The sequence below is a fragment of the Brachyhypopomus gauderio genome, chromosome 6, assembly GCF_052324685.1.
Source record: "Brachyhypopomus gauderio isolate BG-103 chromosome 6, BGAUD_0.2, whole genome shotgun sequence".
In the NCBI taxonomy this organism is placed as follows: Eukaryota; Metazoa; Chordata; class Actinopteri; order Gymnotiformes; family Hypopomidae; genus Brachyhypopomus; species Brachyhypopomus gauderio.
Window position 1 is genome coordinate 24,034,646 of NC_135216.1, and position 12,332 is coordinate 24,046,977.

At 43.4% G+C, this 12,332-nt stretch overlaps 1 protein-coding gene across 1 annotated transcript; it reads right to left on the reverse strand.

Annotated features, from left to right (window-relative positions):
• Positions 1–441: 441 nt before the first annotated feature.
• Positions 442–3,279, reverse strand: galr1a (galanin receptor 1a). Its single transcript, XM_077007839.1, has 3 exons — positions 2,297–3,279; positions 2,116–2,181; positions 442–1,893 (listed from the first exon to the last, which is right to left on the reverse strand). Exons 1-3 carry the CDS (start codon positions 2,954–2,956, stop codon positions 1,576–1,578), a joined length of 1,044 nt encoding a protein of 347 aa, XP_076863954.1. The 5' UTR covers positions 2,957–3,279; the 3' UTR covers positions 442–1,575.
• Between the last annotated feature and the right edge of the window lie 9,053 nt (positions 3,280–12,332).

The window sequence follows — 12,332 nt, forward strand, 5'->3', positions numbered from 1 at the left end:
AAACTCGACTTTGATGCTGAAAACACTACAATACACTCATGGTTTATAGAATGTTTAGGGGAACACAGTGACCTGTTGCTCACACACACATACACACACATACACACACACACACACACACACACACACTTATCTGTCCTGCTGCTGTTCACTCCACAGCCCGAGAGCACAGGGCACTGAACTCTGAGGCTCTTTCCAACTCTACACATGTATCCATGACAACAAGGTGCAGTCTATCTCAAGACAGGATCTCCACACACTCCACAAACATGAACTTTAGTATATTGCACAAGCGTGCATTAAAAACTGTCTCCAAGCAAGCATGCTATTATAAAATGCAGTTCAAACAACACAAAGCCGTTATATTGCATCCATACTTATCACAGTATGCACTTGGAAACAATCCTGTATGTACTGCACTTACAACTTTTACCCATTCTTCCAGACACGGTGGCTTCAAAGCAGTTTAATGAAGAGGGATTGCATTACCTTTCACTTCTGTACTGCACATAACAACATAACAGCGTTCATTAAACGTTACTCACATGTAATGGCAAAACGTCACTGCACAACAATGAGTGTCAGAAACAGTTTTGTATATGCCACAGATGCAAAAGAATGTATTTTAAAGATTTACATATGGCACAAGAAGTACAGAAGAAGGAAGAAGGTATATATGCACTGAAACACACACACACATGGATGTACACACACACACACACACACACACACACACACTTCCACACTATTAATGGGCACATCCTATCATTGTGACTGAACTCCTGAATACATTTTACTTCTTTTTTTAAGATTTCTCAAGGTTTTTTTTAGCATTTCTATTTCCCCATTTCTAAGGATACACATAATCAGCAAAGATCCATTCATATTCACATGAAAGCTTAGTCAAAGTAGTATTACATTGGTTTAGACAGACGATGTCTGTTTTAAAGCAATCATTTGACATCCAAGCTAATGACCATATAGGCTAAACAAATAGCATCACAGCTAACACTGCTAACGAACCTTTACTTCACTCTGTTTACCGTGAGCATCATACACACATAATACAGTCACAGTAGTTACATGTCAATACTGCATCTAATCTCAGGAATGCAGAGACATACTCTATCAGCTATTGAGGGAATGTAATGGTAGTAATGTAATAGTAGAAATGTAATGGTAGTAGTGTAATGGTAGTAATGTAATGGTAGTAGTGTAATGGTAATAGTATAATGGTAGTAATGTAATGGTAGTAGTGAAATGGTAGTAGAGTAATGGTAGTAATGTAATGGTAGTAGAGTAATGGTAGTAGTATAATGGTAGTAGAGTAATGGTAGTAATATAGTGGTAGTAATGTAATTGTAGTAGTATAATGGTAGTAATGTAATGGTAGTAGTATAATGTAGTGTAATGGTAGTAATGTAATGGTAGTAATGTATTGATAGTAAGTAAGCTTGATTGTAGGGTCAAGAAGGCAAGCCCAGGGCCTTTATCACATATGGCCTTTATTGCACGGGATGGCGCCTGAATCTCAGTTCCCAGGCTGACGTAGGTGACGTAGGTGGCTGTGGGAGATCAGACAGTGGTGCAGTTGGTGGAGGGCATGGCCTCCGCCTTGTCCCTCATCTCCCGGGCGTCCCGCGCGGGGTACTCACTGCCAACCTGGCAATGGAACACCTGTCGGTAAGCCTGCCGGAAGTTCTCTGACAGGAAGGCGTAGATGACGGGGTTGACGGAGGAGTTGCTGTAAGCCAGGCAGTGGGCGGCGACCCGGAGGAGGAAGGAGGCCTGGGTGAGAGGAAAGGAGCCGAACTCCACCCACAGGTGCACCACGTGATGGGGCAACCAGGACAGGCAGAAGACCACAACCACCACCAGCACTGTCTGTGCCGTCTGAGGACATGTGCACCCCCCCCCCCCACACACACACACACACACACACACACATGCAAACAGAGAAAGAGACATTTGAAGCTAAACACTCACTTAGTCAAAATTGCTGACCCATGTGACGTAAACTCGTATACATCTATTTGTGAGCTGAGTGAGTGATTTGTAGAACTGATGGAGGGGATGTAAACTAAACTGTGTGGTTACAGTCCAAATCATTCTTACCTTCTTTTTAGATGCCTCAGACTTCTTTGACATGTTCTTTAGTTTTTTGTTTAGGTGATTCAGTACCTGTACAAATATTGTTCATTTTCAAAAATATAACACAGCATGAAATATGTTTTACACTGATGTCTGTACGTGCACAAATTGACACCAACAATTCTAAACGTTCTCATAAACTCACCTTTGCGTAACAAAAAGAGATCAGGATTAAGGGCAGCAGGTATCCAAAGACGAACGTGAACACCACGTAGATTTTCCTCCGATCGTGATCGGGCCACACTTCCCAGCAAAACGTACTGTTATCGTTACTTTCAACGATGCTCTGGTGGTACGCGACCGGTGCAGCCATGACCAGAGACAGTATCCATATAACGACCACTCCAATCAGCGCGTGTCTCGCGACCCTGATGGAAGATGACTTCCTGCAGTGCACTATGGCGATATAGCGGTCCACTGACATAGCCGATAATGTAAAGATACTAACCAGCATGGACACCGTGAAAAAGTAGTGGATGAACTTGCAGATGAACTCTCCGAGGATCCATGTCGGTAGCATATATACGGTGGACTGAAAGGGAATGCAAAACAGAAGATACGAGAGATCAGCGATGCTGAGATTGAGTATGAAAATGTTGGTGGTGCTGCGCTGTTGGCCAGGTTTGCGCCGCGCGAGGACGGTGATCACCAGCGAGTTTCCCAGGACGCCGAGGGTGAAAATGACTCCAAAAATAAGAAGCGTGATAAAATTGTCTGTTCCAATACCGAATAATATTTTGTTCGGTGCCTCCAGGTCTATATGTGTCTCGAGCATATCTGTGCCACTTTTGTTGTGTATGTTCATTTTCCTGGCGCAAACTAAACAAAAACCCTATAAATCTTGTTTTGCTGTTGCTTGGCGTAAGCAGACAGGCTCAAGTTTTGCCAGCGACTCAAAAAAAGCCTTTCTCCACCAAAAAACACATGTGTCAGATCCAGGAATTGTGTGATGGAACAGGAACCCGTGCGCTGTCACGCACGCGTATTACAAAAGACATGCAACATGTCCAGCTGATTTAAAAACAATAATAGTAAAACAAAAGAGTTTTCGTTAACCGCTTGCATTTAGAAATCCATTTGTGCTCTGTGGCGTTCACCTCGTGTTTGAGCTGCTTGTTGGAACGCACTCTTGGCATGCGCACACGTGTTCTCAGCGCAGTCACATATCATCGCCTGGGCTTTGCCACGAGGACGTCAGAGAGTTCTGCCTCACACCTCAACAGAACATACACCCATACACTCAAGTTATCTACAGAAACCGATAAAGATAATGAAAAAACCTTTACGCTTCTGCTGTGGATAAAGACTCTTGCTGGATTGACTGCAACACTGTAAATGATGTTCAGATGATGTCCTACAGAATTATTGCCTCTGGTAAAGCATGTATGAAAAAAAGTATGAAAATGTAAGCAACATGCCAACCTTGGAGTAAAGATATTCAAGAAAAAAAGGAAATAAATAAATTGTATTTTCTCTTAAATATGGAATTAATGACTTCCTTTGAAATTCTTATGAACAAAATGTGACCTTTATTAAAGCATGCCTAAATATAGATAGAATCAGAGAATGCCTTTGTAAAGACAGTATTTGGAAGCAGAAATCCCAGTGCACCCATCCAGAATGTCACTGAGCACCAGTTCAAACTTTTATAATTAAAAACCTGAGATGAGATGGCAAGGAGCCACGGGCCAGAACCAAAGATTGTCTAGTGACTGGTAGGGTTCTGAGAGAAGAAATAGACCAAGAGTTTTCATCTCAGACCCTTTATATGGGTTCCTGCCTGTCGTCAAGCACGAGAGTCAGTGCTGTTGCCTTGTCAATAGGAGGGAGTAAAATGTTATGTTTTTACATTTCTGAGAAAGAAAATATTTTCATAATTTTACCTCAATAAAAGAACATTTCTCACATGTTCAGTTCGACATCGCAGAGCTGAGCAACAAGGGTATTTTTTTCATGTCCTTTTTCACTCCCCTTTATCAAGAGTGTCAGTAATTCGAGACGCCACTGAACGGAGGACCGAGGACAACTTCATTCATTTTGATCTTCAACACGTGACATGGTCTTACATCCACAGCAACAAACCGAGCAGCACAACCCCCTCGACCGCTGACCCTCCTCCCATGGTAACTTAAACCTCCAGTCAAAGCAGAGCTTCCATGAACCCTGATCTGTGTCTCTCCATCAATGATGTGTCCTCCACCCTGTGTAGAGATAATGTGCAGGAAGCTGCTGGCTCTGATGGAAGTGCAGACCTGCTGTTTTACAGACTGTGCTGAGCAGATGGCTGAGGGCTTTTCACTGACATTTCCAGCCTCTGCCTTTCCTATGCAGAGGTCCCCGAATACTTAAAGACATCGACTGTTGTGCCAGTTCTAAAACCTTCTTATTTACTACCTTTAATGACTTCTGTCCTCCCCCGTTTGAAATCCTGCCTTCCCTCTATACTGGATTCTTATTAGTTTTGCCCTTCACTCCAACAGGTCTACAGAGGATGCCATCACAATGGCCCACCTGGACGACAGCAACTATCATGTTAGCATGTGGTTGATCAAGCTCACCTCTGCCTTTAACACCTTCAGTCCATCCAAGCTGATTTTCAACCTCGCCAACCTGGGCGTCACCACCTTCGTCTTCGTAATTCGACTGTCTAGCTTGACAGTCACGCCTGGCCCACCCCTGTACTGAATACCGCTGTGACACGTGGATGTGTGCTTGGGCTTCTCCTATGGCTTTAACGCCATAATGGAGTTTACTGATGATGCTGGAGCAGTCGGCTTGATCAGAACCGATGCTGAGACAGAGGAGGTCCGTCGCTTGGCAATATGACGTGCAGACAATAACCTGTCAAGGATTGAGTCAAGAGTCAAGCAAAAAGGCTTTGTATTGTCATTATAGCATATTCAAGTATACAGCGAAACCAAATAAAATGCCTCAAGGACCAAAGTGCAACACAAAAGAACAACATAATTGTACACATGATGCACATGTGCACATGATCAATGATAATATATAGATCAAGGCAACACCAACTAGTGCACTACTGGTTAAAGGACAACACCAACTAGTGCACTACTGGTTAAAGGGCAACACCAACTAGTGCACTACTGGTTATAGGGCAACTCAGTGCACTACACTGTACTATAGTATGACATTTTAATAGATACACTAATAACATACAACATGCACTGCTGTAACAGCCAGTACACCAATTTGTGAACACAGTATTTTTAAACACCCAGAAGACCATAAATTGCATTAAATTAATTCAATGAATCCATCTCTGGTCTATGCTCTGGTTTATGATCCCTGTTCTGTCTTTTGATTACATTAACCCAGGTCTTTGGCCCATGGTAACCGTTTTGGCCTGGACGATATTAATCCATGTTTCTGGACTCATTCATTATTTGCGCATCATTTTCTCATAATTTTACTGTTTCACTACAGAACATTACTTGCTATTTTGCTACCTGTAGTCCATGGGCTTTGTACTTTGTACTAATATAAATACCTTTGAATTAACATTAACGATCTGCTCCTGAACCTCATCATCACTGCGAGTCCACATGCTAGAGTCACGTCAAACTAAATATGCAATTCTGCTGCAATTACAAACATTGGTATCATTCAAGCAGTCAGGGAGGATCTGGTGCAGAGAAAGGAAAACGTGGAGGAAGCCTTGTCTCTATACAGCCCATTCGGGCCACAGCAGCAGACAGTCACTGTAGCTCCCACTGTAGCCGACAGTCACTGTAGCTCCCACTGTAGCCGACAGTCACTGTAGCTCCCACTGTAGCCGAGAGTCAGTCACTAGCCACTGTGTTGTTTCAGGTACCTGTTATATACACCCTTCCTGTGCACTGACAATAGCTTGATGCTGAAAGGTTTTATTTTTGTCTGCTGCCATGGATAAAACATGCTGAGGGTGGTTAAGGCTGCTTCCCCCCACTGTTTAAGCAGGCGTGCGCTGCCTTTTAATTGTTTGTTTAATTGTTCAGACATTCTTGCTTGACATACCTGGTTGCCTTGAGAACAGTGTTTTAAAGACTTTATCGTATTTGAAAATTCAGCAATGGACGCACATGCATATTTCAAAAAGACTGTCATGCTTATAATACAACAGGAATCACACACACACACACACACACACACACACACACACACACACACACACACACACACACACACACATTCACATTCACATGTATATTCACACATACACATGCACGCACACATATGCACACACACAGTATATACAATGCACGTTTTGGGTCATCCAGAAAAATTATAATAAATTATATGTCCAGTATATAAACATTTCTAGATATTTATAGATATTTCTGTGAATCAGAAAAATTGGGACATCTGCATTGATTTTGTTGTGTTTACCTTATTGTACTTGAGTTGTATTTGTAATTTACATTAGTAGAAAAACTACAGGTTCAATTTACCGGCATCATTAACAAAAATGAGAAAAAAATATTGATTATACAAGCAGTATTGCATGAGTAACAGCGTGTTTGAAAGAAATCGAGGATCCCTGCGCTGTCACCGTACAGAACATTACCCTACGCTTTTGTAACAGGCCCGGAAGAAATGAAAAAAATAAAAAGCCTGCCATGTTTTTGCAGCACTGGAATTGTGGTTCTATTTTTGGCCTGGTTCAAGGCTGCAAAACACTCTAAGGCACCGCACACCCGGGTCCCTCTCCCAGGCACCGCGGGGAACGGGCTGCTTGGGGGCGGGCCTTTATTTGAATGAAAAGATCTGAGAGGGAGTCATCTGATGACAACACCTGTCAATCATGGCTGAAAAATGAGAACATTGAACACTGAGTGAACTGAGAACACCGATAAAGGTTATAGCAGTTGCGTCGAACTGCAGCCCTCCCCTGGAAGAAACTGTGAACTGGTGTTCAAAGCTAACCGCTGGGACTGTACGTCTGTTCTGCCATTACGTGTACCTAGACAATCTCAGCCGCTCATGGTGATGTCATGGCGCACATGGAGCCAGCCAGCGGAGACGCGCCCGCCGCGGCGCGCACACACAGACGCGCGCTACGCCCGTCGTGTTCCCAATCAACCGAATATCAAATACTAATCACCTGCACCTGTTCCTTGATTCGGTTTCCAGTGATCTATCCCAGCGGAGCCTCTCTCCAGAGCTGTGCACGGCTCTGGTTGACGTGTCTCGTACGAGCCCACGGCTGGTGGCTGCTCTCTTACTGATTACTGACAGCACTTCTGTTTCGGCTCGTGTTCGAAGCACCGGGTCGGGTCACCTATGGAGAAAGAAGGAACTTCTCACGTCTCGCTGCCTTCTTGCCATCACTGTATATGGCAATACTGGTACATATATCTTCAATATTTTCAATCTGCAGGCCATCTGACATCTTGCACGTATGTTTCCACAACCAGGATTCAGACGTACACACCAGCGTTTCAGGACATCAGTGCTTTTGAAGTGTTCATTAAATGAAAAATATTTCATAAAGAATTTCTTAATGGAGTTTTAATTATCAATAATGATCCATGATTGGTAATGATAGATAACGATAGATCGGAACAAATGTTTATAATTTTTCCTCCATATTAAAGCATTTTTCTTTTAATGCATTAATGCACTTTCTTCACTCAGACGTCCTTGGAGTCTGTACTGTACTGACATTGCCATTGACATTTTGTTTTGAAAAACCTTGAGCAGCAAACAGTCATTGCAGAATTATGTAAGTTTTGCAGTGGGGAAAAAATAAAGTGACGCATTTGCCATGTTTTAATGAGTGAATGGCGGTTTCTCTGTGCACATTTAAAGCTTATTAAGCTCCTCTTTTACTCCTTTGAGTCCTTCAGCCTTTTGTAGTGACACTCCACAAGGTACTGATGTTAGTCTTGATGTACTGATGTTACCATGGTGACCAGTTGTCTCTTCTCTGAGGCCAAAACTCTTTCTCTGTCTCTCTCTCCCTTTCTCTCTCTCTTTCACACACACACACACACACACACACACACACACACACACACACACACATTTGCGAGTTTGTGTGTGTTTGGTGTGCTGTGAGCAATACAGATCCTGAAGGACCTGATCATGTTTTTCTGGGTCAAGTGAATCACATAGAATGGATCTAAACTGTTTAAGAAGTCATTACTCATATGAAGACCCGTTATAATCTTGAGCTTATTCAAGAGTCAGGAAATGGTTGCTTTCAGGTCGAAATCATTTCATGGAATGAATAATTAATATTTCTTAGTATTTGAGAGGCTTGTGTCTGTTTCAGCACCATGGACAGGGTCTGCTCTCTCTGACATACTTCATGATGGTCTTTTTCTTCTACTTCTAATGTCCTGATATCTAAGCCCTAAGGCAGCACTCATAAAAGTCCTGCAATATAAATGCATCACCCACTGTGGTGTACTTGCCTTGAAGTAAATGATCATTCACCTTCAGTCCTCGTTCCTATGCAAGCTTAATCAGTAATTCTGCATATTTAGTGAATGCAAGTGATATGATCTCAGCAATTATTGCAATGAATATAAAATGGGCACAAAGTTAGCAAGCAAACTCCGAAGAAGGTCTGCATGGTATCTTTCATTTTTGCATATCAACACATAATAGAAAAATCCAAACAAATCCTGGTCCAGAATGTATGGCAAAAAAGGGTTTTGTATATGGGGGAAACACCACATGTATCTAAGCAATTAAAACCCCTGCTTGTGAGTAATGTCATAGTGGACTGAGTTTTACACATTCATGTTTTTCTGTGAGGACACCTGGAGGTGAATTTCAGGGATATTAATAATCCGGGAACTTCGCGTGGCCGGTTGAAACAGCCGGGCAGATCTCTTTTGAGAATGTCATTTCTTGGCTCCTGTATTCTGAGCTGCAATTCTGAAATAGCCTCTTGTTAAGAGCAGTGCATTATGGGCTGAGTGGCCGTTGGAGGGTTATGTGAGGAGAGGATGGAGTCCCCGGCAGTGCCGCTGCGAGGTTTGGCATTGCAGCTCCTCAGTTGGACAGTGGGGGGCGTCAGTGAGTAGTGCTGGTATCATGTCATCTCCATGCAATCATGCTCTCTCTGGTTCAAGGTCCGCACCACTTTACGGCGAGAGATCCAGCAAACGAGACTGTCACGGAGAGAGAGAGAGAGAGAGAGAGAGAGAGAGAGAGAGAGAGAGAGAGAGAGAGAGAGAGAGAGAGTCAATATGCGAAAAGTTTTCATCTGTGCTTACATTTGTATCTGTCTATCTCACATTTGAAAGACATCTAGCCTGTCATAATGTGAAATATTGAATAGCCCACAGCCTCCCTGCGTTAACCTAGACAACCAGTGTCCCTGTACACTACCACCATGTCTCATATTGGGCATGTAATACCATTACCCACAGAGTTTACGTTAGAGGAAAGTGTATGGAGTCCAAACAGGCCCGACTCTAATTTAATCAAACGGATTTATGTTTGCTGCCCCAGACGCACCTTCTCTGTAGCTATGCATCTTGCTCTCAGGGCAAAATCTGATTAATTCCCAAGAAAGACCCACAGGACCCCGAAGATATCAGACAGTCCGATAGAAATTGGTTTAGCGCACTGCAGCGTGGCTTGTTCTATTAAGTTGTAGTGCACTAGCAAGTCAGAGCCGAAGACAAGAGCTCACAACCATTCTGGACCAGAATGTGACCACAAAAAAAACAAAAAAAACATTACAATGGTAAACATGATGTTTTGCCATGTTATGTAATTCACAATTAGAATCCAGAAAATGTGTGGGAATGGTTGTTGAGATGCCAAAGGCCATGGGACTATACAAACCTTTACTTCCCCCAGTGACACTGCAGATAGCTGGGACGAGGGAGCTGTTGCATGTTCAGTGTCTCCAGCTGCAGTCTTTGTATCAGATGGCTTTGTAACATCTGATTTTAAAACAGCTTTCAAATATATCACCCTTCATGTCATATCTTTTTTACAAGATGAATTTTAACCAACTGCACTAAATTTGGGTTAAACATCTTCTAAGACGGTCTTGGAAGCACAGAGTGAACAGAATGAACATTCCCACAATGACCACATTGTGCCTACGGAGTTAGGCAGCATTCAGACACAGTTTCTTTCTGAGACAAGGGCTGTGGTTCATGGAACTCTCTATGTCCTATAGACATCCTGTAGACAAACTTGTTACATTCTGACATATGTTACACTGTCCTCAGTTCCTGGGTTCCTGCAGTATGTAGAATCTCAGGTTTTGATTGGGTGAGCAGGACACCACTGTGGCAACAGAACGGAATGATGTAATTGAAGGGAAATTAGGGTCACACCCACTGTGTAGATTCTGAATGGACTTTTAGTGTTTGCAAAGATTAACACCACCAGGAAAATGTGCTTTACAGTATTTTGGTTAAGTGGTGTTTTTCTGAAAAGGTATATGATCTTAGCCAGCACTTTGTAGGACTAATGTACTACATGGCCTCACCAAGCACTGACAAAATGCACCACAAGATTGCACAAGGGAGTAGTCATTGCTGATTTGGTTACGGGTCGTCATCTCGGGTTTTTCGATATCCCTAGTCAGTAAGCACACAGAATCTTCTCACGGTGTTTCAAAAAAAAAAAAAAGCCAGCAGCTTCTGATCTTGTGCAACAATCGATAACAGGGAGCAGCCAGTCAAGGTCTCCTCAAGTCCTCTCAGCTGTTGCGGTGTCTGATCTCAGTGTGCCAGAGACCTGACCCTGTTGTTCGTGTGGGCTGGTAAACAAGGCCAGGCTAATTCCCCTGTGAGAGCCAGCAGTGATGCCATCAACACTTGGCAACCACTTTGTGTGCTGGACATAAGTATAATGCCGCTGTTTGTTTCATGTCGCAACAATATCATGCCTCTTGTTTGGCCTTGGAGATCTCTATGGTGGTTTCAAAGGAACGTTAACATTGTGACCCGCAATTGGTATTGAATTCTTTTTATTTGATATATTTAGAGATAGATAGATAGATACTTTATTGATCCCAGAGGGAAATTCCTGAAATGTATTTGATCTTGGCACCCATGACCTGTCTTTTGTTCTTTTTTTTTTTAACATATTTGAGTGTAGCCATCCCATGTTGAACTGACGTTTGTTATATCAGTGCAGACAGCAGAAGTGGGTGGTTTGTTACACATGTGGTATGTTATAGAAAATTCTCCCTCCCATACTGAAAATTCATGCATTAACTGACATGGATGGTTGGATGCTTCTGTGCTTTTGGCCTTTGAGTGAACTACCTCCTTGGTATCAAATCAGAGGAGAACGCATACCAGAGCTGCTCCTGTTACCCATAGCACACTCCACTGCAGCCTTCTCGTGAGGAGAACTTTCTGCAGGGGTGTCGTAACGCTGGAGGCTATCGGCCTCTGGGAGGGAACGCGGCCTCGTGCGAACGTTTTCAGCTGTTCCCGTAGGCGCCGCGGTCTCGGTCCACATGCTTCTCGTGGTTTCGGGCCAACTCCCCGTGTGTGCTGTGCTTGTGTCTCACAAGATCAACTCCATGGTCCGCATTGTTCCCTCAACTGTCCCTTTCCCCTCTCGCAGGGCAACAAAGCCCGCCGTCTCAGACGCACACGGGCGCTCGCGCTGTAGGCCGCCCACGCCCCACATTCCTGCTGCCTATCCCGCATGGCTCCGTGGGCGGTTTGGAGATAGCGAGCTATTTGGTCAACAGATGAGCTTCTGTAGGCATGGCAGAACGGGGCAAACAGCCGCGCCATGGTCCATTTATAGAGCCTCGGAGAGGGCTATAAAATCAGAGTGAGGAAGGTCGGACCACATGGCTTTGAATAAACAAGAAGCGGTGAATCCATCACACGCAGGGCAGGTGTCTGCTTAAACGACGGCATGCTTAAACCTCCGTGCATCGTACACACCTGCTTTCACCTTCACTTTCCACAGTGTTTACAGTTGTCAGCCAATCATTAGAGTGATGCCTTCTTCCACGTACAGGTATGTTATCTTAGTTCAACCAAGTGCATCACCTCAATTTAGCAGTCTGCAACCAAGATGATGGTTGGTGTTTCTGATCATGTGGAAAGACAACTAAAGTATCTACCTTTCTACGCCTTTCTTTTATTTGAAATGCTCAAAATCTCCCTTTAAATCTCATAAATCTCCTAATAACCAACTCACATAAACATTACCTTTTCTGCTTGAGCAGAGGAAAGAGG